Raw genomic sequence first — 27868 nt, 5'->3', positions numbered from 1 at the left:
ACCTCCAAGCAGCACAGAATTACACTGGTTAATATAAAGTATGTGTCTGTGCTATGGTGGGCAATAGATGCCTATTATTTAAGAGATTAAAGGATTTTCCTTCCACAGTACACATGGTGTCTTCTGGTGATTCCCCACCAGGGCTGCAGTTGCAGCATGTTAGATGGAAAGATTGTTGAATAGTCCGAATTTCAAAAAGAAATCAAAAAGCACAGATAAGTGTTTGACAGAAGAATGCCACATGCACTTAACTACAAGGAATAGGTTACAACACAGTGGCAACTTTTGGGACACCCTCGCAGGAATTTGCAGTTAGCCTGTGCTTCTTTCTTTTCAGTTTAATTCAGGTGTTTTTCCAAGATTTCCAAAATAAGATAAGATAAGCACCTCAGTTATTTACGCATTCCACGATATTCTCTCATTTTTTATATTTTATGACAGTTTGGACTCAAGCAGCACCATCTACAGTTCAGCATCCTTATATAATCAATCTTTGAAAATAATGGATAAAAAATCTGTTCGGTGGAATCATTGTCACATTTTAAAAAAATATAATTGACTTAGTTTAGGAGCTTTATTTGTGTTTTCTTAAATTACCCTTCAAGTGTATAAATAGGCTGGTCCCAGAGTGTCTTAATAGATACATCCAAAGACAAGATAGTAATTGCATTACTAGGAGTATAGTGAATGGCAACTGCAAAATATCATATCGCAGGTCTAAATTTGGACAATCAGCGTTTTCCATAAAGGCTTGCCATCTGATATCAAACTGATTACAGATATTAGTTCCTTTACATTGAAGGTTAAAAGTTAGTTAAAGGGAAATCAGAGGTGTAGTGATTTCAATTAATCTTTTTTTTGTGGGGTTTGTTTGTTTGTTTGTTTTTACATTGTCTGTTAATTGTAGCTGTATTCATGGTGTATTTTGGTTTCATGAACATGTATGTTTTAACTCTGTGTATTGTGAATGTAAGCCCAACAAGGGACAATTGTTGAAAATTAGCTATAGCTATAATATTATGTGCAGCACATCAGTTTCATGTTTTATACTTGGACTATGTTAAACTGCACTGTCTGTTTTAAATAAAGAATTATTATTATATCACTAAGTACACTAAGAGATTATGAGAGGATGGATATACAGAACTATAAGCTGACTGCTGCAGTACATACATAGAGGAACAGTGTTAAGTTGAACTCTTATAGCATTACTTTGATGATACAACATTTAAAATTGGATGAGTTTAAGCATTTCAGTTTGTGATTACAAAGGTTTAAAATCCTCTGCTCCCGTCTCACTGACTTAATACAAACCACCATCACTCAGTCTGCTGTCTTTTCTTATCTTCTGTCCACAAAGTGCAAATTTAGTTGTTTGTCTGGTATCAGAACTGTGCGGCTGATGGATTTCAGCTCTCCCAGTGTGGGGTCGGGTTTGATTTCAAACTGCCTGATAAGCTGTGAAAAAAAAATAGAGTTAGTGAGTTCTCTGAAACGTGGATGACAATTGATTTGAATATAGACAAATGTATTATCTCACACAATCACAAACAACAGAGATGCATAAGACACATATATACCCTTCAGCATTAATGAAGCCGTTCCAGATTTCCGTAGGCACTGATGCCCAAATACTCCATCAAAGACTCCACCTTCTGAGCTAAGTGCTAATAAAAGCTGAACACGATTGTGCGATCGTGGCTCAAGAGTTGGGAGTTCGCCTTGTAATTGGAAGGTTACAAGGCGAACTCCCAACTCTTGAGCCACGATCGCACAATCGTGTTCAGCTTTTATTAGCACTTAGCTCCAGGAACCAGATTTCTCCAGATTCCCTGAACATTTTAATGAAGTCTTCACAATTTCATGTTCAGGGACGTCATTCTGAAATTATTCCACAGCTTGTACACATAGTTTTTGGAGACTGGTGAACCTCTGCCCATTACAGGACACTGAATTTTCAACTAGCTTTCGAGTGCTTTTGTTTGGTTTTTATGTCCGATTTTTTCCCACTTCCCATGACACCCATCCCCCCCCCCCCCCCAAACCCCCGCACTTATTGTTGGACACACCTGGGTCACATTTAAGAAAAATCCAGGAGTTTCCCTGGGATGTTCAGCAGTTTTTTCTCCTTCTTGTCACTTACTTGAAACAGGAGCAGATACATCTCGAGCTCAGCAATCCTGCGACCGACACAGCCTCTTACTCCAAAGCCAAACGGGATGGAGCCGAAGGGGTTTGGCCTCTCACGACCGTCTCGGAGCCATCGCTCTGGCTTAAATGTGAACGAGTCGGGGAATGTGTCCTCATCATGGCTGATGGCATAGTGACAAAAGGTGAACGGCGTCTGTAGAGCAATCAACAACTGGAAGTCAACACAATATGGAATACTGATCCTGGCTATTGTCCTGGCTATTGTGTTATATCACTTATAACACAATAGCCTTTTTATATCCAGGCATCATACGTATGTCTTATTAAGTTAATACAAAAAGCCCTCACAAACAATCTAACAATGGTTAAAAGCAGACCTACTTTTTTTGGAAACTCATATCCACCAATAGAAATATTCTTTTCTGCAATGATCCTCGCATTGGCAGGAAGAACAGGATACATCCTGCAAGACAAGTTATTTTTTGTTTGCATGTTACTTTAGGCTGGTTCATAGTCTGGCTTCTTCTTATGCAGGTGAATAAGAATATTGATTTTTGAAAACTGATGAATTAGTCTACATTTAACCTGTTAAGAGCCATGAGTTCAAATAAAACCCATTTTGGCTGCTAAATAGACAAACTTTAGGAAACTAGAAGCTATTTTCACTTCCAAAGATTTTCAGTTTGGCTGTTACAAATATGTGAAAACTATCTATTAAAAACATGTTTGTTTACTGCATTAATCGCTTCAGTTAAAGCTAAATCGTAGCAGTCTCACCTCAGCGTCTCTTTGATAACTGCCTTTAAATACAGCATGCCAGTGATGTCAGCAGCGGTGGGGATCCGGTCTAATGGTACCATAGTGGAAACTTCTTTATAGAGTCTTTCCTGGATATCAGGGTTCTTGGACAGCTCGTGCAAAGCCCACGTGAGAGTGTTGGAGGTCTTGGGAGTTTAAAAAATGTGAAAGTAAACTTTTGAGGAAATATATGCTGAGCCTTGCATACGAAACATGCAAAAGAAAAGTGAATACACTGAGTGGCGAGCTTTGATGATTAGAGCCGTGCAGACTGCCTTTTTACATGTGATGTTTTATTACTAGTATTGGTATTCCATTTACCGTTTCCACTCCAGCTAAGAGGAGCTCAGTGACGCTGCCATACACATCTTTAGTGCTCATCTGCGTGTTTGAGAGTAGGTATGTCAGGTATTCACCCTCCACATCCTGCTTGTTGTCAACCCGCTGCTGAATCATCTCCAATTTCTTGTCAATCAATGTTTTGGCTAGAACAGGTGCAGAAAAATGGTGCAAAAAAAAAAAATAGTTGGAACACTGTATAATCAGTCAAAACAGAATGCAGTCATTTATTCATAAACCTATATAGAGAATAATGCCGTGGCTCCTAATGGGAAGTTGGTGCAAACCCCCCCCACAGATTTATTTTTTTTCTTTTTATAATACTGTTTATTGTTTCCTAACACTCTAAAACTTAACTAACACATCAGGACTGTGAGGTTCAAACTGCTCACCAAAGCTGAAGATGCCCTCCCAGCCAGCAATGTAACGTCTCCAGTAGGGCAGCAGATTCCGGCTCCACTTGGGAAGCATAAACACCATCGTGTTGTTGGAGAACATCTGGGCTATGGAACTGATGAAATCTTGTGTACCACCAGGAATTTCCTCTTCCAGACAACCAAGCCTTGTCTCAAACAATATGGAGGCAATTCCTGAATGGATAAGAAAAAGAAATGGCAATGAAGCTAACAACAAAGCGTCCTTTTAACTTTAGTTTGAAATTAATATTTTTTTTATTTAATTCATTAAACTAATATGTTATTTAGTCCAGCATTCAGCATTTGCAGTTTTAACCTTCAGGCTACCTTCTAGTGAAAACAGATAAAGCTCATTGCCAATGTTGGTCACAAAGTCTCCCGTTGGGCTGCACTGGCACAGACTGCACATCTTCTTGGTGAAGTCTTTAACCACATCACTGATAATCCCAGAATACTGGGCCGAGTCCTTCGGATGCAGCATCTGCTTGTTAAGCACCACCCTCAGCTTGTACCACCTCTCTCCCTCCCTGTTGGAACAGAAACATGTTTGCACTGAAATAAATAAATCCAAACGCAAACACAACAAAGAGTCGGAACTATGATACACTTATGCATCCATTATGGCTGATTTTCTGCTACATTTTTCCATTCAACCAGTTTTTAGCTAGTAAACTAAAGAGCTTACACAAATATCTAAGCTGGCTGTGGTCTGCAGTTTGTTTGCTACTATGCTTACACGTGCACACACACACACACACACACACACACACACACACACACACACACACACACACACACATATATATATACATATATATATATATAAAATGCATAGAAACATTGAGAGGGTGCCTCCATCATTTTGAGCACTATTTTAAACCAGTTTGTCTTGTGAACAGAGTAACGTTTTGTGTTTAAAGTACAGCAGAACAGACAGACCTGACCTTCATTGACTACTTTGATTATTTACTGATATTTACTGACTGGTATCTGTCACGGCGAGTGGAGTGAGCCGTGTAGAGGAAATGAAAGAGGATCCAATTGCAGGCACTTGCTGAGATGGGAATGCGGTTTATTGTAGAACAAAGGTGTGTGGAGATTAGAATATTATTTTACTGTTACTATTCATAACCATTATCATTACTGTTGTATTACTTATCATTTATCATTATCATTTCATCAGAGCATTTATTGAAGCTGTTGATGTTACATTAAAGTCTGTATTTCAGGTGTGAGCATAATTACATAATAATCTTTCATTGCAGGTGCAACTGTAATCATGTTATACACATATTGCATTTTTGTGCTAATTAAAGGGTTGAAGCTCAGTCAGTTAATTGATAATGGTCTGAAGCTTCGGTCAGTGCGATGTCTGGCCGATCTATTGATTAGTTTAAGGTGACCCAAGCTATGAGAGGATTGCATACATGCTTACAATACAATACACCACATATAACCTGTAAACAGAATACAGTCCTGTGTGCACTCAGCAGCCTGCTGCATTGGAGTCTGCCTGGTAACAGATGACTCAGACGAAGTCAGGAAGTATACTTCTAGAATGTCTTTGTTTGTCGAGTGAGGTCATACACTGAGGTCAAGACACATAGACTGCCTGTACACATACACAGTATCTAGACTTGTTTGCTCGAAACTGCAAATTTTTTTTACCTGCATACGTGACAGTTTAGTTCCACAGATAAGTGAAGTGCAGTAAATGAAATAACAGGAAGCATCTGGCGGTGGCGGAGGAACAGAGGAAGGAACTGTTCTTTTTTAGAATATGGGTCGGAATTACTGGAACTGATGCATTTTATCTATCTGCTTGGACGCACAAGGGGCGTTATATTTCCTGATACCCTGATGTTATATATACGACTGCTTGTTTATTGTTCTGGGAAGATCGAGGCTGATCTTTTGCAGAGCTCATCTTCCCACATATATGTATTTAAATAAAATCATTGTTTTGACGCACAATGGACCTCCAGTCGTTTGTCTTTCACCTCAAATCACGAATCAGGACAGGTGGAAATTGCAAAACGGAACAAAAATAATCTATACTGAGACAAACTAAACTATTGAACAGCAAACATGAACACGAAGGAATGTAGACAAAGGTACATGGTGGCGACAGCAGGGAAAACACACAGTAGATACGCAGACGGACCAGCGACTACAACAACAGAAGACACGACTTAAATACACTCAGAGAATACAGGGAGATTACACACAGGTGGGGAACACAGCTGGAAGTAATTGACAAGACAAGGGAGGCAAACTGAATACACTCACATAAGACACGGACTTTCACAATAAAACAGGAAACAAGAAACCATCACACAAGGACGCAGACTCGACACTGAGAGGCAGACAGAATATAACACATGGAACTCAAACTATGCTAAACATGAGACACAACCGAAGAACAAATCCTTAAACACGAATAAACAGAAACATAGAATTCTAATAATAATCAGCAAAGCATACGAGTCTCAGAAAACAATCCAAAATGCAAAGATAAACCAAAACATAAGAAACTCAAAATGCTGGGTCAAAAACGACCTAAAGGACATAAATAGGTTTACTGCTGCTACTGCACTGAGCTAAAATTAAACATTGATCCCCTTATATTGTCACCGGTTCATAAAACTTGTGGAGCATTAACATTTTTCTGATTTCTTATCTTTATGGAATATACCAGCCTGAGAGGAATCTATTTAACCCAAATAGGTCAAAAACAATCCCTTCCACTCATAATAAAACTCTTTCCCTGGAAATCTGTTACGTATTAGAATCTAAGCAATCACAATGAGATTATTTTTTTAGGTGGGCAGCATTACTACACTGTTTGGTAGTCTTACTCTGTAACAGGTCCATAGCCGAATCCTCTCATGTCACGATATTCCCTCCACACACTCATGTCTGCTCTACAAGGGAACTTCTCCTCCTTCCTCAGCAGCTCGGCCAAAAGCTCTGGGGTGTTCAAGGATATTGCTTTGAGTCCGTCTCTGTAAATGGGCCCATACAGCTGCTTCTCGTAGATCTGACGGTGGAAAAGTGATAAAGGTAGAGCTGCATTCTTATAGAATAAAGATAAAGACATCTGGGGATTTTTGCAATGTGTAATTTAAAAAGCAGACATTATATTTAATCAGTCAGTAATCAGATGCCAGAGGTCAGTGTGTGCTGGAGTGGCCGCATGTGATTCATCAGAGCAAGGGCGTAGATTTGGCATGGACGGAAGGGACATGTCCCCACCAATATCCAGCGATTATTGAATTGTCCCCACCAATAATTTGATCTCTTCGAGTAAAGAAAAACAAAACCGATAGAAATTTTAAAAAAGCGATCTGTCAACGTCTCATTCACCTAGCGGTGCAGAAAGAGTTAAATTACGTTCTCTACTGGAGTCCTATATCATGTGACAAATATGGCCAATGTGATTGGCTGTGCCTTTCAGGGAGCTCTGTTTAGTTTTAGCAGCTGCAAGCCTGAGCTGCGAGGAGGAGAGGAGGACGGCAGCAAAAAGAACCTGGATATAAGCAGTGTTGGTTGGGATGGTTACTTTTAAAATGTATTCCATTACAGAATACATGCCCCAAAATGTATTCTGTAACGTATTCCGTTACGTTACTCAATGAGAGTAACGTATTCTGAATACTTTGGATTACTTAATATATTATCATGCTGTTTACAACTACATGAATGTACTATTGCTGTGATTTATTACTGTTACTGAAGGTCCGCGGCTCCGAACCGTAGTAAAGGGACCTCTGGCTAATACGGTGGGTTCTGTGTCGGGCTCGTAGCTGAAAACTAGCTTTACTTTGTTGTCTGGGTCAACTTTGCTAGCGAGAGACAGAGAGAGGCGTTGAAAGGCTGCTCCAACAGAACTTATTGTTTTTGGAGGAAAACACGAACACGTGTACAGTCGAGTCTTAATAGCTTACTTACAACTGGGCTCGTCAGGCACTCTTCTTGGCTGCAGTGGTTATTATTATATTTACATGCTTCCAGCTCCCGTTTTTGCTCGATGACAGCTCGTACTTTTCCTTTTTCTCCCTCCCTCGCTCACAGACACATAACGGGTATGACAGTCCATTCTCCCTGCAGCACGGACTACACTGCCTATGATGCTACATTCTTTAGAGTTATACCTGTAGCATTCTGCCTGTTAGCTTAGCACAACAACAACAAAAAGGTCTCTCTCACCCAGGAAACACGCAGAGAGAGAGCGTCACCCTGTAACCATGGCAACCCTAACGCTGCCGCCTGGAACAACAGAACGTAGCTGTCAAACAAAACCCAAACAGTCCTGACCCGCCACAGTATGAAACAGGGAAGTACCGCCGTGTAATCCATTTATTTCAACAAAGTAACTGTATTCTAAATACCACCTTTTTAAACGGTAACCGTAACGGAATACAGTTACTCATATTTTGTATTTTAAATACGTAACGGCGGTACATGTATTCCGTTACTCCCCAACACTGGATATAAGAAAGTATTTTTCAAAGAGACCTGTAAGTGACTTAAAGTCAAGTTCACTCATAAAATCTGTCCATCATAGTAACGTTACAGGCTATGCAAGGCAATACATGCCAACCCTCCTGTTTTTTCTCGGACAATCCCGAATTTCAGTGCCCCTGTTATTACTCTTTCTGGGTTGCAAAATAAACTTTTAAAAAATTTTCAGGCGAGAATGTAGCTGTGTATGCGATATTCTGGATTAGGCTCTTTGAAAAGATCAGGACAGAAGGGCGTGGATAGGTGCCTTTATTGAACAGCAGGGCATCACACACTAACTTGTTGTTTTCTTAGCGGTGCACAAACTACCCTTTTGTTGTTATGTATTGGTCAACCAAGAACTAGCCCTGTAACAGGCACTTCTGTATTTTACCACTGGGGGGCAACAATTCACTCTATTACAGTGTAAACTTCAAATATCTGAACCGGGGAGAACAGCAAACACCCGGCACATCGTTTTAGGCTTTGGCCCACATCAGTCTAAAATTGTATGTAACCATGAATAACGTGTTGCCATGTCCACCAGGAGACACTGGACAGTATCGATGTAAAACAAATATGCCAGCAGTTTATCTCAGTTAACGAGAGGAGAAGGCATGTGTTTGGCTCCTTCACATAGTGGACATTGAGTTGTTGTGTGGGACATGTAGTCCATGTCTGTTGCTGTAACTGTAGCATCCCTGGCTGAATGATAGTCTCTTATACTGATGCTTCACAGAGGTTTTATTGGAAATTTTTTTATTGAAACATTCAGTGAAGACACCGTAAGAGCTAGGAGCAAAACAAAACCAGCAATATTAATACCATAACATCAAAGGAAAAATTTCTCCTGCTCACATATAGCATATACATCAAATTTACATCACTCAATTCATTATATCACCTCACTAACTTACAACTATACATAAAGGTCAAGGTTAACAACATAAACTCTATTAAACAACATTTTGATTGCATGTAACTTATTCTGTTAAAGGAAACATTGTGCCACTGTCAGCCAGGTACTAATTGGAAAAGGAAACGTACATATTTTTCACTTTAAGGCACACTATTTACCATATCCTAAAAGAAACGTTACTAACAGCCCTTTAACGGTTTTGCGCCAGCTTCCTGTTTCAAAATAAAAGCATGGATTTAAAAATAAAACCAAAGTACCTTTCAAACAAACGTAAAAAATATTTACCAAATTTAAAGGTCATTTACAGCAGGCACGTGCAGGGGGGGGGGGAGGGGGGGCGCTAGAGGGGCTTGAGCACCCGCCCCTTTCCTGATGGGTGCCCAAAGTGCCCTTTTGTTGAGGCAACTTTTTTTTTTTTAATTATTTTTTTTTTTTTTTTAATGTGTGTGTGCGTGCAGAGTCCTGTCTGTGCCCCTCAACAATAATATTTAACTAAATAAAAGGATCTGGCTTGCATCAGTCACATGATCACATTTAACCAATGATCGCGCTTGACGGCAGAACGCGCTGGTTACGAGCCGGGAACGAGCTCACAGAGAGCACGCGCATTTTTTGGGGTCCAGAGCTGTAGGAGAAACACAAATTAACTCAGAGACACAGACTGATGCCACAAAACCAGTAAGTAGGTGTACAGCGTACACTGTAGTGTATAGCACACAGGAGTATTAGCTTATTACGTACACGTTGGTATGTTGAAACAAACGAGCGTGCTGCGTGTGTAACAGCGTGACAAACATTACCTGTCCTTTTATTAAGTAGTGCTGGTCATAGCTGCTGGCTACCTGTGTAAGGCTGTCATGGGTCTGTAGCTCTGTCACCGTTTTAGGGAACATATTTAGTTTTAAAGTATTTAGAACATATTTAGCTTTAAAGTAAGTTTACGGGCTTTTCCTGCCTTTCTGGAGGGATTATATTTTACTAAAAAACGATCTAATATGCATGTCCACATAATTATGCATTATTATAATCATAATATATTAAAAAACACACGCTGTATTTTAAAGAACATACATTAAGAAGCAGATTATATTAGATTTATATTTTAAATAAGACAAAATTTGGTTTTTACAGCAGTAAAATTATTGTATCTCTACAGTTTAAAAATGTAATAAGCTTTGCCCCTGCACAGAGTGGATAGTGAAACAAATGGAATCATCATAATGACATTATTTCATATTTATTACTTCCCCCTCCTCATTGCTTTATTATTATAGCTCTAGTAATAAATAATAATGTAGGGATTCTGGATCAGCACCGTGATGCCCATAGTATATACTAGTGGTGCAACGATACACAAAATTCACGGTTCGGTTCGATACTTTGGTGTCACGGTTCGATATTTTTTCGATACAAAAAAAAATGTTCATGCCTTTTTAATTTGTCATTTATTAAAATTATAAATACATATTTTAACTCAAAAGTACAGTTTTTAAATTTAATGTTGCTGAAACAAAAAAGTAATAAAAAAAATTTATATATCTGCAGGGCTCGCAAAATTTCAAAATCCCTGGTAGCCCTTCGGGCAGGGACTCTTCAGTTTTTGGTAGCCCAAAATAAATTTAAGTAGCCCGAATAAAAAAAGAGAGCAATTTTTTGATTGATGTTTTCAAAGGAGCTTGCAAAGAAAAGCGTCTGGACTTCTTTAAGTTACTTGAAGACGTTTCACCTCTCATCCGAGAAGCTTCTTCAGTTCTAAGGTCAAATGGTGGGGAGTCCCAGATATAAACCTAGTGGGAGTGTCCCCCCACAGAGGGACAAAAGGACCCCCTGATGATCCTCTAATCGCCTGAGCCAAGGTGTGGAACTGGGTGTGGGTCCCAATCAGCCAGAGTTTCGGGTGAGTTTATTGTGAAACCTGGCCCCACCTTATCATGCGAATTCCTGAGGTCAGATGGCCCAGGATGTGAGTGGGCGTTAAGGCGTCTGGGAAGGGATCTCAAAACTGGATTATAGATGGCAGAGAGTTGGTGTCGTAAACCACCGCCTCAAAGATGGTCGCTCACAGTAGACATAGATGCTTCTTTCACTCCTCTTTCAAACCATCTGTCCTCTCTGTCCAAAATGTGAACATTGGCATCCTCGAAAGAGTGACCTTTGACCTTAAGATGCAGATGGACAGCTGAGTCTTGTCCTGTGGAGGTGGCTCTTCTGTGTTGTGCCATGCGCTTGTGAAGTGGCTGTTTGATCTCTCCAATGTCTGGGCATTCCTCGCTGCACTGTACAGCAAACACCACATTGTTAAGTCTGTGTTTTGGCGTTTTGTCTTTCGGGTGAACCAGTTTTTGTCTGAGCGTGTTGCTGGGTCTGAAATGCACCGGGATGTCATGCTTGGAGAAAACCCTCCTGAGTTTTTCTGATACACCGGCTACATAGGGGATGACAATGTTGTTGCGTCTGTCCTTCTTATCCTCCCTCGCTGGTGTCTGATCTTCTTTTCTGTGCCTCTTTGCTGACTTTAAGAACACCCATTTAGGATAGCCGCACGTTTTGAGTGCTTCCTTTACATGTGTGTGTTCCTTCTTTTTCCCTTCAGGCTTAGAGGGAACATGTTCTGCCCGGTGGTGTAGGGTCCTGATTACTCCAAGTTTGTGTTCCAGAGGGTGATGGGAGTCAAACAGGAGGTACTGGTCCGTGTGTGTGGGCTTCCGGTAAACTTCGATGTTGAGGTTGCCCTTCTCTTCAATGTGCACAGCGCAGTCCAGGAAAGGCAAACAGTCGTCCTTTGTGTCTTCCCTGGTGAACTTGATGTTTTTGTCCACAGCGTTGATGTGCGCAGTGAAGGATTCCACTTCTTGTGTCTTGATTTTGACCCAGGTGTCGTCTACATATCTGTACCAGTGGCTGGGTACTCTTCCTTTGAAAGAGCCAAGAGCCTTCCTTTCCACTTCCTCCATGTAAAGGTTGGCTACAATAGGTGACACGGGGGAGCCCATGGCACAGCCATGTTTTTGTCTGTAATAGCCTTCGTTGTATTTGAAGTATGTAGTGGTGAGGCAGAGGTCTAACAGTGTGCAAATCTGATCGGGTGTGAAGTTGGTCCTGTCCTCCAAGGAGCTGTCTTCTTGTAGTCGTTTTCTGACAGTCTCCACGGCCTCCGTGGTGGGTATGCAAGTGAAGAGAGAGACTACATCAAAGGACACCATGGTTTCATCTGGATCCAGGGTAAGTTTCTGGACCGTGTTGGTGAAGTCGGTGGAGTTCTTGATGTGGTGTGGGGTGTTCCCCACGAGAGGAGCAAGGATGGTAGCAAGGTGTTTTGCAATGTTATAAGTGGCTGAGTTTATGCTACTGACTATGGGTCTGAGTGGGACAGCTTCCTTGTGGATTTTAGGAAGTCCGTAAATGCAGGGTATGGCATCCCCTGGGTAAAGGCGGTGATAAGTAAGGCGGTCAATGATTTTGTCCTTTTCCAAGTCTTGAAGGCAAGCTATAACTTTCTTTTTGTAGCTGCTTGTGGGGTCTCGCTTTAAGGCTTCGTAGGTATTGTTGTCACTGAGGAGAGTAGTGATCTTTGTATGGTAATCTGTAGTGTTTAGGACCACGGTGCTCAGCAGAACTAAAATATGTATCCTGCTGCTTTTACACACGCACTCACATAACGCTCAGCGATTCTCTGCGCGATCAACCTCTCACATGTTTAAGCTTGCTGCGGGAGATTTCACTTGTCATGTTTGCATAGTTTTTGCAAAGTGAAAGCAAAAAACAAGCGCAAATTCACGATTTCAATATGTCACATATTGACAGTGGCTCACCGATGCCAATGACATAATTACCCAGCTACATTTCCGAAAGAATGCAAAAGCATTGAGTCAATGACATATATTTTTCCTTCCTACGATAGGCCGACGGGCAGGGCAGGGCAGGGCAGGCCGACTGGAAAAATCGCTAGCCCCGGGACGTCGGGGGAGCGATTTTGCGAGCCCTGTATCTGATTGAGGAATCACTCATCTTTGGAAAAGAGAGTTTATTACAGAGAAGTGGCTCTTTCCAAAATAAAAGCTATACTATACGCTTCTTCTGGGCTATATTCTCAGCAGCATATTAAACATATCAGGTCCCCATAAGGAGAATCATGTGCTAACGGCTGTCTAAATGACTCGGGTAAAGTTTGTAGCATGCGTGCTTGTTGTTTTTGTCTGCTTCCACTTGTCTTTGCACTAGGATGATGTCGGAGTAAATGTGCAGTCATATCCGTTGTGTTCCCACTAGTGCTGTCAGCGTTAATCTCGTTAAAATGACGTTAACGCCACAACACGGCAAATCTCCGTTAACGAGCTTCCGCGGATTGCCCCGTGCGTGGGGCTGGACAGCGTCAACACGTTAACAAGCTAACTGCGCTAACACACTAGTTCCCACCCATGTAATTGAGCATTGCGTGGCACATCCGACATACTGTTTTATTTTTGTCCATGACGTGCTTACTTTCAGGGTCATACGTCACATGAAAACCAAAATAGTTCCAAATGCCAGATCTGAATGAGGGTGGGGGAGGTTCAATTTGCCATGTTGCAAGGAGAGCTCAACTTCTGTCTGGCTAGTGTTACGGATTCAAATATTGGGGATGGATACAGGAGGAAAACCAAAATAACAACACTGGTCCGGCCGGGTCAAGTCAAACGATGATTTAATGAACACACGCGTGGGAGATGGACACCATACAACAGACAGCATCAGATCTCAAAATGGTGGAGCCTTGATCAAACTCTTATAGCCTCTAGTGGCCCCCTCCTAATCATCAGAGCCTAAACATTCTTTCTCACACAGCGCCTAAGCTACGACCTTGGCTCCCTGTTTATCTGCTCCTGATGAAATGGGGTAGTATGCTCTGTTCTCTTCTAATCAGACAAATGAGACGATGACTTTCTGTGAACAGTATTTCTTATAACTCAGCAGTATAATGCATCATAAAACAATATCATTCATTCACAATAAATCAACAGTCTAATGTAATGCAAATCAGTTTACCAAATGTAATAATTATCACCTTCTTCTAGTTCAGGAGCATAATGCAAACTGAAACTACATAATAATTCACAATCTTTAATTAGGGGTCTAACATGGCATAAAATAATATCATAATCCCACAATTCCCCCTGATGAGCTCTTTAGACTTAAAGAGCTCACTTACACCCTGCAATCCAGTGTTGCTGGGTTCATTTCTCCTTACTCCTGAGGCCCTTTGTCCCCCTGTTGGGTGAACCATATGTGAGATGACCTCTGTGTTTGCGCAGTTCAGATGCAAGAAAAACATTTATTACAACAACAATAGTAGGTACAGATGATACTCCCATCACTCCCCAGTCCTCCCACAGCTTTATTTCGGTGCTACCTTATACCCTCCAAACGTACTCGGACTAGAACCTCTGTCCGAGGAGCTTTTAACCTTTATTTTATTGCTGTAGGCACCAGTGTCTTCCAGTCGGTTATTCTCTGCTCTTGTTTCCTTCAACCTCAGGGGTTAGACAACCCTTCAGTCGTTGCACAGATCAGGGGATTATTCTGCCCCGATTTCAAACAATGATCTGTGTATTCTGGGATCACAGCTGTGTTCCCCAGGAAAAGGAACAGAAAGGTGTTCTCCTTATGACCAACAGCCTCTCGAACGTCGTTGGTGTGGTGTTCCTGGATTTCCGTCAACCCCTTCGTGGTTATCGCTGTGTTTATTTGATCCATCCTTTTTAGGTGACTAACTGGAGCCCAAAATGCCATGACACTTGAACCCAGTTGATGTTTCCGCAGTCACCGTAACTGTCTCTGCTGCCAAGGATCCTCGTATATCTGTGACCTCGTCTGGTGTCTGTTCCTTTCTCTGTAAGAGACAGAAAACCAAAACACCTCTCTTCCTAGCTCTAACAATCTAATGTTGCTGTCTACTGATCTTTTGGTGATTCAGAATTGGTTTAGAACATTCAGAATGTCCCAAGGACTTATCCTAATTTAGTGTATGTGTGTGTAAGCGTGTTTGCATTTAGCCTGCTGCACTCAAGGCATTTCTTACACTTTATCAGTCCGGACTATCGCCGAACGAAGATTATGACCTTCAAAAGACCGAGTGCCAACTCATTATAAGCACATTTGCAAGATATATATAAAAATGATTAAAACCACTCATTCTAATAAAAGACATAAAAAACAAATTAGCCATTTCTAATTCTAACATGTGTCCATTCAATTAAGCTAGAAAATTAAAAAAGGTTAGTGACCTCATATCTTAGAAAGTATCAGACTTTCTCCTATCCAGTGTCGTTGCTCCAGTCTTGTTATTCTGTGTTAGGGAATGAAATCAATTTAATTGTCATGTTAGATCTGTTCAACACCTGGCTCCGCCCAGAGCCTGCGTCTTCACAATTGTCTACAAACAAAACCTGTATTATTATGAACTTCACTTCAACATGAACTTGTTGACTACTTTTGACACCTGTAGATAGAAGATTAACATGGGGTTATAACAATCACTGTAATACAAATGTTAATATGTCAATAGCTTCAATAAATGTTCAATGCAATGCTTGTTATATGATTCTGATGTAACAATAATGCTGATGCTAAAATAACAGTAAAACACACCCTTTTTATCCCTCACTGACCACAGCAGGGGCCTCTATGTTTTGATTCAGCCATGAAGCTCACCTGATTCATCACTGAGCCCCACCGGCACTGGCATCTGACAGGGTGGTGCTGCATATTCTTCCTTTAATGTCACTATTTTCAATCTGTTAATTAGAGTGCTTAAACATGAAGTAGACTACATCCACTACAAGTCAATACAACTGTGAATGTGGCCAATTATCAATCTATTACCAATCAATAACAAAAAATAGCTTTTATTTTATGCATGCTTTTAGTCAACCACTCACCCACAGGATCTCCAATCCCAGAAAATTCCTTCTCCTCATTTAATGAGTCTGTCCTCCTTCCATGCCCTGGTAACTGGGCCATCCAGAGCTGTATCATTATGAAATATACATACAACAAGCCAAACCACACCTTGGTCACACCAACCCTTTTCCGCCCTGAAGATGTCCAACGCCATCTTAGTCTGGACTGTCAAAGGTGATTTTAACGCTGATTGTTCCGACAATCCATTTATAACATTTCCTGGTCAGATTAGCCAATCCCTGCACACTGGAATAAACATAATCAACATGATCAACATTTTTCCTGCGTGTTTTTTCACCATCTTATTGATTCCAGCGCTCCATCCTTATGTGATTTGTTGCATTATGTTTATCTAGAACTCCACTCTATCTCTAAATGTTTGAAGAATTTTTCATGTTTGGGGTCAAGTTTTAAGAATTTGACCATACGTGAAATTAATGGTGTTATTGTAACATGGTAGACTAGTGTGCCTGTGTTAATTCAGCTCCATATTATTGTGTGAAGTTGCACTGGGTTGGGAGTGGTTTTTTTGTGTGTGTGTCACATTTTGGTGAGCCAATGGCTGGAATGGGGTTGGACTAATTAGAGGCAGGTGTACTTGATTGCACTGATACACTGGTCTACTTATAGCCCACACTACAAACACTGCTGTGTCATTTTGTCTCTCTGTGCATGTATGTAATGTGATAATCTGATATGTTTGGGATGGATGGGTTTTGCGCTATGAATTTTATACTGAAGGTGTCATTTTGTCTCTCTGTGCAGGCCAGGGCCTATTATATGCCACAGCCTAAAGTCAGCAGAGTTCCATAGGCTGGAGTGATCACTGGCTATATGCTTGCAGGGTAGTGGGTCTCCAAGGACAACTTCTACCCCTGTTAAAGGCAACATGTGGAGTGCAACTGGCCGTGTGGCATAGCTGGCTCTGGCCTTGGGACTGTGTGTTTTTATTTGATTCATGAATGGGACACTGGACTGTTTTATCTTTTATCTCTTGATATTTTTTGTCACTAAATTATCTTTTAGAATTTTATTGACTGTCATCGTTTTGCCCACGACTGAGACGGTTGGTCAGACCTAAAATCTTTCTTTGGGTGTGTTACATTATCACCCCCATCGGGGCTTACCTTTCCCACTTCTGATGATATTCCTCCCTATTCTTTGCAAGTTCCCCCTTTTTTGTGGCGAGAAACTGTTGGTGTGGTCAAGTGGGCGCTGTAAAAACAAAAGCTCAGGACAGAACAGTTATCAGTCATGTACTTCATACAAAATTAGCATATATTGAATTTCATATTGATCCTCTGAGTGTAATGGTACATTTTAATTTTAATTTATCAAAGCTAAACACAATAATTTTTCTTTATTTTGCTCTTGTTCTTGTGCAGCACCACATCTCAGCACATGCCCCTGTCGGTTCTATCTTACTTTTCTAAATTATTGACTATTTCAATGGAGAACCTAAATGACTTTGACCAACGTTTGTCATTACATATCTCTATTTTGAAAGTGACAGTCTATCATTCCCCTGTTATTCAAATTCAAAAGTGTTAAATGTTTTGGTGTTAGTAGTCTTACAGTTAATTTCACTCTAAGTAGAGTCACATTCTTTTCATTTAACTCTCAGGTGTAAAATGATAGTAGTTAAAATCGAGTGTTAAAAATGAGTGTTTCTATTTCAAATCTGGAGGTGTTACAATGGAAACATTAACTCTTGACCTCTTAACTCTGAACTCCTACAGGGGCTATGACACCAATAGAGTAAATTCACAGACCCCAGCACGGCTCCGATCGAAGCTGAAGTGAAGCGTTTCAAAACATTTTGCTCTACATATTTGAGTTGTTTGCCATGCTTGGTAAGTCATGTTTTCAAAGATTGTTTCAATTATTGTTATTAGCTTTTACTTCTGTGGCTCTTTGGAGTTGAGACAAAGCTGTGTGAAAGGCATTAGCCATGTTGCTCGCTGATAGCATAATATTCTGTTTTAGCTAGCTGAAAGGTATTGTTTGCGGGCAAATACCACAGCCTTGAAAAAAGCTTGCATGTGAATTTTCAGTCAAATTTCTTGGTCAAATACACTTAAAACAATGTCTAGAATGTGAAATGTTGATATAATGGTGCTACTTGAAGCCTGAAAACGATCTCCCATAAAAACGAGCAAACAGCAGTAGCAGATGTCCCGAGTCCTGACTGAGTTCTACGTTAGCATTTAGATTCCTCCAGAGTTTTGTGCACACGGTTTTAGGTAAAAATGAAAAAGGTTGAGGTTTTACATTTAGTTCAGTATTACCTGTTGTCTGTGTCCTTGTCTTTTGGGAAAATACTTTACACAATCAATGGCTCAAAAAGGATTCCTTTTTTTTTTTTTTTTTTTTTTTTTACTGTGCTGCAATTGATTTGTGCCATTAATTAGTGTCAACTAATTTTTATTCAATCTCCACATAGGATATGCTTGTGAAGATGGAATATGGGGGAGAGCAGAAGTGCGTTGAAGTTCCACAAAGTGATGAATGAAGGACATGCATATTGTATTTTGTATTTATTGAAATAAGTGATGAGAATGCTGTTATTTGCATTTACCAGCTCACCTATGTCAGACCTTTTGATAAACGAAATTCTAATGAAAGTGAGAACATGTACACTGTTACATCTTTCAGAAAATGTTTTGAAATTGTGGTGCACCGTTCAGAATAAATGTTTTTCAAAAACCATTGCGTCTTTTTAGTAAATGTTTATTTCCAAAAGAAATTTCTAGAAGTTCAGAACAGTAAAATTCCCACTTTTTAGAATTAATTAGAAGATAACTCCTACGTAGCTAAACTAAAATACTCTTTGACAGTTAATCTATAAACTCTTAACACCAAGTGCCAAATTATCAACTCCAGAGAGATTTGGTGTTTAACACTAAATCAGAGTTAACGTACCAACTCTCCAAAAAGAGTCAAATTAACACTCTCTGGTATGGACCCATATAGACACTTTAAAAGTGTTGAAATCAAATCTGACAGTGTTAATTTGGACATGCTGGATTTGCTGTGCAGGTATCAATAGAGTTATTTCTTGCTTTTTCTATCAAAATTGATTGACTTTTTACAGTGGCCCGCTATGGTTAATAATAACATGTTCAGTCATGAGTGAAATCAAAGCTTCTCTTTACTTTAGCATTTAACATTCCCAACAATATAAAGTGATACATTAATCGAAACACAGCTAATAAAACACAATTTTCTTGATGGAAACATCAGTAGCTCAAAATTAGCAACCAAAGGGTTAAGTCTGCAGTTCACACTCATGTGAAACTACAGCCTCCCCCCCTAGTCTCTGTCCTCCTACTCCTGCAAAAACAAAACAAAGCGAGACAAAACATCCACCCTTCTTTTACAAGCTGGGTGAATTGTTTGTAGACATGTACTAATCCTAAAGTCGGTACCGTTTTTGTCTCAGTGTCAAGTCAGTTTAAACATTTAGTCGTCAGTCCATCACAGTCCAGTCACATGCATACATTCACACACATTCATACCAGATATTGCTGATAATGGAGTCTCACACGCAACCTATTCGAGGCTCCATCACCAGCAAGATGACGTCATCATTTTAAAGGAAAACAGTTCCTTGTTTTTTTTTGAACTGGATTGACTCGCTGCAATCCTTTTAGCCTCAGGACTTCTCATGTGATCAATGTCCCATATAAGTGAATTTCTCCAGAGCCCATTATAATTATGGAGAAAAATACTTTGCGACTGTTTCTAGTAATCATGTTTTATAGCGCTTTAAAGTTCAATCTCTCAGGCCTGGATTAAAGAGCTGATTTGTTAAATCAGGAACTCACAAAATACCAAAATATCACCACCGGTGGATTACTCCTCTCAGATGTTCTTATTTCAGTGCACTGTAACAAAAGCAAAAACAAACGTAACCAATGAAATACTCATATAATAACCAATACTGGGGCCCGTTGGAAACATGTCCAAGCATAAAACCATCTTTCTCTCTCTTAGAGAAAGAAAACAATCCAAACCTCACTGATAAAATCAACCTAGTGTTTAAGCAAAACCCAAAATCAACCAAAACTTCACCAGAAAGTTTTTCTCCCTCCCGGGACAATATTGTGTAGGCATACAGGTACCGTAACTTCTTTTTTGCACTGACAAAAACATGTTGGACTTATTTCAGTCAATAGTGGACACTAGTTGCACACAAATGTTTTGCTTTGGTAGAAACTTAAACAACTGAGTTAAATCAACACAACCTTTTCATATTCAGTAAACCTGTGCATTTTGAGTTCATATTACACGATTAAGACATGTTCAGATCTAGTAAGTTAAGCTCCTGGAATATTTTAATCCTTCACAATTCTGTCATTTTTTCAACACTATTCAATAACTTTTATCCAAATTCTACTTGGTCCCTTAAATACTACATGTTGTCTTCATATTGCCTACGGTTCAACAAAGTCTAAATTCTGATTACCATAAAAATTGAATGGGTCTACAACAACTACCATCCTCCTATCTTTATCCTAATTGCACTAGGGCTGGGAAATAACTCTAAATTGATAGGTTACGAGGCAGGGTGCACCCCGAACAGGTCACCAGTCTATCACCTAAAAACAAACAACCATTTACACTTACATTCACGGATAATTTAGAATCATCAATTAACCTAGGTCTAACAGCTGCATGACTTTTCACTGTGGCAGGAAACCAGAATACCCAGAGAGAAACCACTGCAAACTAGCCAGACTGTGGACTTGCACCCAGGACCTTCTTACTGTGGAGCAACAGCACTTACCAGCATGCCAACAATGTAGGAAATACAGGGAAGCTATGATTTCCTGTTGAATTTTGTACCAGTCTTTAAAACCTGAGGCAATTGTGTTAAATGCACGTGGAATGCTTACGTAAATCCAAGGGCTGGCCCCCTTTTCTTCTTTTTATTTTATATTTTATTATTGTTATTATTTTTATTTTTATTATTATTTTTTTTAGTGTGTTCCTCCTTCAATTAAATCTCAATCACAAAAATGTGGTGCTCCGAAGTAAGGCTCACACCGTTAATTCATCATTTTCACTCTGTACCACTGCTCCTTATCAGGCTGTGTGAAGCACAGTAAACAATTCAGTTCAGGCCTTGAGCCATAAACAGACATCACTCACAGACATTGTTTTCATAACCAAACTGCTTTAGACCCTGTCCCCTAAATCTGCACAAATGCCCTCTGGGTGACATGAAATGCATTTAACCAATTAACAATCAATGGCTTCTTGTTGTTGTAACAAATTCTGTATTTGGACGTTTGTGTGCAGCATTTTGCGTATCAGCATAGCATTTGTTAGTAAAGCATTCTTCATTGCAGCAGCGTGTGTGTATCACTCTTCATTGCACAAACATGTGTATGTGAGTGTGTGTGTGGATCACTTCTCAATGGATTGAATCAGCATTTTGATTTGTGTGCGTGTGTGTGTGTCATTTCTCAGTCAATCAACAAGTGCATATGTGTTCATATGTGTGTTTCTCTTGCTTCTGAGTCAGTGTATGTAGATGTGTGTGTTTGTGTGTGTGTTTGTGTTCATCACTTTCCTGTTCTGGTGTTCTGGGTAAACCATGGCCTGAAGCGTGCTCTGGGGTCCTGCTCTCCTCCTTTTCAGTCCGTTTGGGTCCATTGGTGCTGCTGCCCAAAGTTCTCTCCATACTGGTTCTGGCCCCAATTGAGGCAGTCCTTTTCTCCAGTGTCCTGCATCTTCTCCTTGTCCAGCTCCTCCTTAACTTGACCCTTTTTGCTTCTGTAGGTCTTTCAGGGTTTGCTCCTGGTGTTGGAGCTTCTCGTCAGGTTTGACAACCTCCTGCTCCAGCAAGCTCCGGGCTGATTTCAAGTCCTGTATCTGGGACTCTAAGCCTGACTGATGGGTTCGATTAGCAGCCAGCTCCTCCTGAGGCATGCTCAGTTTCTGCTCTGATCTTGAGCTCTCACTGAGGGCAGAAACCTCAGAGTCTTTTCCGTACACGTCAGATTGAAGTTTTTGATGTTTTCCTTGCTTTGCTCCACGGCCTTCTGCAGCTCTGCTGTTCGGCTCTTCTCAGAGGTCAGCTCCTGGCTGAGCCCCGACACCTGTGCCTTCAGCTTATGTTCTTCTGCTGCTTTTGTCCAATCTGAGGTGCCTTCTGACCTCAGTTACTCCTCGTGTCTCTGGCACGCCCTTTTTGCTGCCCGATCCTCCGTGTTGGTCCATCACTGTCCTGCACAGTTTTAATGCAGAGTTGTTAAGGTCAGCATTCTTTTGCTCGGCCTCACTTTTCATCCGGGCTTAATAGGCGTCTCGTCACAGCTCTGTCAGCTGAAGCTGTCTGGAAATCTCCCCCGTGTAGTGAAACGGGCCTTGGATTTAACGTTCTCCGTCTCCGCTGCATGAGATCGCTTTCCTGCAGCACTGTTGACATTCTCATGCTGTTGTTGTGGGTCCAGCTGCTGTAGCATTTGGTCAGGGTCACATCAAAGATGGTAGAAGGGAGAGCAAAGATGGTAGAGGGGAGAGCAGGAGTCCAGGTCAGCCTCGGCTTTCCGGGCCGACAAAGCAGCCTGTAATTAAGCATAAAGAGAAAAAACAAAAACAAAACAAAAACAGACGAACAGGAAAATGATGTTGTTTGAAAATAATGTTGTTTTGGCTATGTTATTCAGAGAGGGGCCAGGCCCTGTGTCAGCCTTCTCCCCCCCTTTTTTTTGTTTTTTCTCACTATATAATCAACTCATAACCCACCAAGTTGACAGGACAACACAGGTACACGTTAAAATTCTTAAGATCATGTTTAATAATTCAAAAAAGGAATTTTATTTCATTCAGTAATCACTTATATTAATCAATCAGAGGAAAACATGTCACAATTTGACTCTTTTAACCACTAAATTTGTTGTTTCATCACTGGTTTGTGATTTACCAGTGTCTGTCTTTTTGAAGTCAAGTTGTTGTCCTGCAACCCAGAGAGTTTATTTGTTAGTAGTGGATAAACTTTATCATTTAACATCAGGTGTATGTTAAGTTTCGCTGCTTTAAACTTGCTGGAAAATCTTCACGTGTTCATGAATGTAAGCTGTTTCTTCATTGCGTGTATGTGCGTTTGTGGGTGGGATATTTTAACTTTTTTCTCAAACAAGGCATTTCTCTAATTGTGTATGTTTTTAATTTTGTTTCCCAAATTTTGATTTCCCACCTTAAGTAACAGCATTCCATGTCTTCAACCAGGAATTAGAGCTTGCTTGTGAGATTCAGGGACACATGGTGCCAAAAACAATTCAGCGAAAAACTTGCCTGAAAATTTCAGTGATGGTAACTGATAACTGGAGGAGAAGATGTCCTTTAAGCTTCTTTTTCGGGTGGGGACAAAGTGAGAGGTCAACCTGTAAAATTTTGAGCCAGAGCTTGGCCTGTGTGTCGTCCCAATTTTATTAATCTATCCTTTTGCTGCTGTACTCAGGTCTCCTGGTTGAGAGAAATCCACCTGTATTAAGAGACTAAAACATTCATTTACTATTTTTCTGAAAACATCCACTTACTCTTTCTTTTCTGAAAACATTCACTTACTCTTTCTTTTCTGAAAACATTCACTTACTCTTTCTTTTCTGAAAACATTCACTTACTCTTTCTTTTCTGAAAACATTCACTTACTTCATCTGCCTAGATTTTACTCTCTCTCTTGGTGCATAGTTCACACAGTCAGGCAGTTGCCTTTTATGGGCATGCAGATTTCCGGTCACTTACCCCCAGCAGCTGCGAAGCCGTCTCTCCCATATCAAAACTCAGCCAAACATCAAACATTCACCGTAGTCATTCAAAACTTTATTTATAATATTATAATCAGCAAAATCAGCGTTTTAATTACAGGCATATATCATTATTTGCAAATTATACTTATAAAACTCAATAACACGCTAAACAGGAAGTCCTCTGTGGGCTTCACAGCAGCCACCTCATTTGCATGTTCACACACTATCTAAAAATAGCTCGCAGCGCGCTGTCGTCACACACAGCCTCGTTTCACACTCAACTCTCTATTATTTTACAAAGACGTCTTATATTTACAATCACTCTCAGGCCTGAAAGTTTTAGCGCCTACACAATTTTGACAAATTTAAGATAACGGGTCCAACCGAAGAAAGTCCAACTTTTTTGTAATCAATTAACCAGTATCAGACTCTAACTGTATCTGGCCTCATCTCTAAAATCCCTAAGTCAATTTACAGTGCCCAAAAAAGCGCAGATAAGGAGACTCTAACTCCTAGCTTGTTCCAGGATGCCCTGTACCCCACAGTCAAGCCAACTGAACTAACCCTGTTCGCCGACAGGTCAAGGTCGCGCGTCCGCGGCCAGGAGGGAGCGTAACCTCCGGGCTATGCGCCTCTTAGTGGACTCCAACCACCGTTCTAACAAAATTTATAATACTTTTAAACAACAGACAACACCCAAAAAACAAGAGCATGACTGAGGCAGATGCAACGTTATTGACATTGGAGACTCTAACTCGCAAAATGACCAACACAGATGCAATCTTTAGACCAATGGAGACTCTAACTCACAAAATAACCAATTCCCTATCCAACTACCTGAGACTCTAACTCAGTATTATTACCTTTACTTGAGACTCTAACTCAGTATTTTTACCTTTACTTGAGACTCTAACTCAGTATTATTACCTTTACTTGAGACTCTAACTCAGTATTTTTACCTTTACTTGAGACTCTAACTCAGTATTTTTACCTTTACCTGAGACTCTAACTCAGTATTTTTACCTTTACCTGAGACTCTAACTCAGTATTTTTACCTTTACCTGAGACTCTAACTCAGTATTTTTACTTGTAACCTTACTTCAAATTTCAACACTCATGAGATTTTTTCCTCAAAATCAAAACAGACACTCACCGGCAACTTTTACTGAATAGACATTTAATTTCATCGTCCAATTCAGCACACTTCGGATCAAATCAACAGGCCTGTGCCTACCTCTTTTATAAAGGCGCCTGTCCACTCAGTTCGATTGCCGGATAATGTCTGCCCGTCTGACCACCTCGGACCGTCCAAGCCTCCAAAACTTCCATCCCAATACCACAGGACGAGCCCCCAAAACTGTTACGGATTCAAATATTGGGGATGGATACAGGAGGAAAACCAAAATAACAACACTGGTCCGGCCGGGTCAAGTCAAACGATGATTTAATGAACACACGCGTGGGAGATGGACACCATACAACAGACAGCATCAGATCTCAAAATGGTGGAGCCTTGATCAAACTCTTATAGCCTCTAGTGGCCCCCTCCTAATCATCAGAGCCTAAACATTCTTTCTCACACAGCGCCTAAGCTACGACCTTGGCTCCCTGTTTATCTGCTCCTGATGAAATGGGGCAGTATGCTCTGTTCTCTTCTAATCAGACAAATGAGACGATGACTTTCTGTGAACAGTATTTCTTATAACTCAGCAGTATAATGCATCATAAAACAATATCATTCATTCACAATAAATCAACAGTCTAATGTAATGCAAATCAGTTTACCAAATGTAATAATTATCACCTTCTTCTAGTTCAGGAGCATAATGCAAACTGAAACTACATAATAATTCACAATCTTTAATTAGGGGTCTAACATGGCATAAAATAATATCATAATCCCACACTAGCTTGCCCTGCGCTCAGTGAATCTGTGTTCGACTACTCCGCCTAGGCTGCACTGTCGAGCGCAGATCGCAGGAAAGTTGATAAAATAAATTAAAAATTTTGTATTGTTCGATACATATGCGTACCGAAAGCACTGTATCGAACGGTTCAATATTGATACGAGTATCGTTGCACCCCTAGTATATACAGTATTCTGAAGAAGGTCTAAAATGTCACTGTGTGTGCGAGCATGTGTTTCTTTTATGTATATGGATTTTTTTAAATTATTACTCATGATATAACATTGTCCAGACATGCCTGGTAAGGACATGAGGAGGAAACAGTAGGAGCTGTGTGAGGCTACTAAAGGCAGTGCTATACCATTTTTCTGTCATCATTTTATTATAGATTAAGTGCGAGAGTTGTTAGGTGTGGATAATTAGATTATAGTTTATTGCAATAGCAAGTTGTGCCTTGTTCTCAGATAGACAGCAAGTGGAGAGTGATATATGAAATGATGGGATGGAAGGAAGAAGAGAAGCAAAGAGTGATTCACAGGCAGAGCCTAATTTATTTCTCACAGTTTTTGTTGCCTTATGGTTCCAAGCGCTGTCACCAATCTTTGCATTTTGTTATTATCTTATCTTATATTATCTTATCTTATCTTATCGCATGTACTGTACCAGTTTACCTGCACATGTGATGTGACAATAAAAGTGATTTGATTTGATTTGATTTATCTCATGACACTTGTTTAATCAGCTACCATCTCTCCTATGGACTTTTTACTGTCTACAGTCTCAGATCAGCACAGCCCCGCCCTCCAGCACTATCAGCAGCAACCCCTCAACAGCAACATCGTACCCATCAGGTAAAACATCGGCTACGTTTGCTTTGCCTTGTTGCCCATATTAGATTCTTGATGAATGTGTGTTGTTGTTATTCAGCCTGGTTCAATGTGCCCTTTTTAACTTTGAGCACCCGCCCCTTTAAACCTCTCTGCACGGCCCTGATTTACAGTAACAGTAGTTCATGTTTAGAGTAAAACATCCCAGCTCACTGACTTGATAGGGGCAATAGTGCCTAAAATGTTGCATAATTTTGCTGAGAGATCTTTTACTTTGTGGTAATCTTAGATGAGTAGTTGTTCAGTGGTTCAGTGTTCCCTTAGTGCTAATGTATAAGAGATGTTGGTGTAGTACAACTGAAGTAATGTTGTTAAGTCCTTAAAGTCATATTCTTTTATTGTCATGACTGTATTTTAAGCTATTTTTTTTATTTTTGTATGATATCTGATTTATGTGGATTATGGTTGAAGTAAACTAAACCCTAAAATACTTAGTCATTTGTTTAATAGTAATTTAACATTATATAATTCACATATAAAACTATGAATTGTAATTTTAAATGGTTTAAAAGCATGTAGAATAGCATATGTAGGCAAGTATATTTCTCCTTTTTTATCAAGAAGCAAAGACAAAAAGAAAAAAAAAGAAACAGGGCAGGGTTCGATGGTTGAATCATCCGTCCCCACCAATGCCAAAACCAAATCTACGCCCTTGCATCAGAGAGAGAAAGCAGCCCAAGACTGTGTGTCAGTTAGCTGTGAGACAAGCTGATACTGTCTGAAGGTAACTATGGAAAAAGAGTCATACAACCAGCCCAACATTTTCTATTATGTATTGTCACTGGAGGAAAATACAGTCACTTGTAAACCCATGAGCTCTCAGATTATCGAATTTGTCACCAGGGTTTCTGAAATGCATCAGGTGGAAAACACAAAACATCTTTGAACTCCAACTGAAACAAGCACGTATCACTGTGAGTGAACATAATAAAGATCGTGCACTGCAGCCTACCTGAAGCTCATGCATACGTTTGTAGAAACCCTGAAACACCACTCTGCAAAGACACTCCAAAAAGCTGACATGTGGGAGATCTTCCACTGTCCGAGGCTTTTTCTGCATGGTGGAGAGGGCCCCTGGGGCAGGGGAGACCCTTGCCACCCCTCTGGAGCAGACTGGGGCCAGGGAGATAGGGCACGGCAGCAGTGAGCTGCATTTTCTCTTCACCAGTCTACTGGACAGCCATGCAGCCATTATGAGGGGAGAATGGAAAATACAGAGAGCTCCTATTGCATGCAGAAGACTAGCCAT

The 27868-nt window shown here is 40.3% G+C and overlaps 1 protein-coding gene across 1 annotated transcript; it reads right to left on the bottom strand.

Moving 5' to 3' along the window:
• Nucleotides 1-570: 570 nt before the first annotated feature.
• Nucleotides 571-27868, bottom strand: LOC148098114 (sterol 26-hydroxylase, mitochondrial-like). Its single transcript, XM_087829585.1, has 9 exons — nt 27572-27868; nt 6563-6744; nt 4032-4231; nt 3681-3878; nt 3271-3434; nt 2929-3095; nt 2533-2614; nt 2144-2344; nt 571-1458 (listed from the first exon to the last, which is right to left on the bottom strand). The coding sequence occupies exons 1-9, from the start codon at nt 27866-27868 to the stop codon at nt 1342-1344; spliced, it is 1608 nt and encodes a 535-aa protein (XP_087685711.1). The 3' UTR covers nt 571-1341.

Source organism: Neolamprologus brichardi, chromosome 16 (genome assembly GCF_056152115.1).
Source record: "Neolamprologus brichardi isolate AB-2024 chromosome 16, ASM5615211v1, whole genome shotgun sequence".
Classification (NCBI taxonomy): domain Eukaryota; kingdom Metazoa; phylum Chordata; class Actinopteri; order Cichliformes; family Cichlidae; genus Neolamprologus; species Neolamprologus brichardi.
The sequence above is the reverse complement of the archived record's forward strand: the minus strand, read 5'-3'. Positions and strand labels throughout refer to the sequence as shown.

Bases quoted from the DNA above. Each gene is read 5' to 3' on its own strand.
- LOC148098114 (XM_087829585.1), bottom strand. From the start codon at position 27,868: ATGGCTAGTCTTCTGCATGCAATAGGAGCTCTCTGTATTTTCCATTCT. The intron at 4,232-6,562 runs GTAAGACTACCA...CTGTTCCAACAG, and splicing joins GGCTATGGACCTGTTACAGA to GGAGGGAGAGAGGTGGTACA. The intron at 3,435-3,680 runs GTGAGCAGTTTG...CACCTGTTCTAG, and splicing joins GGAGGGCATCTTCAGCTTTG to CCAAAACATTGATTGACAAG.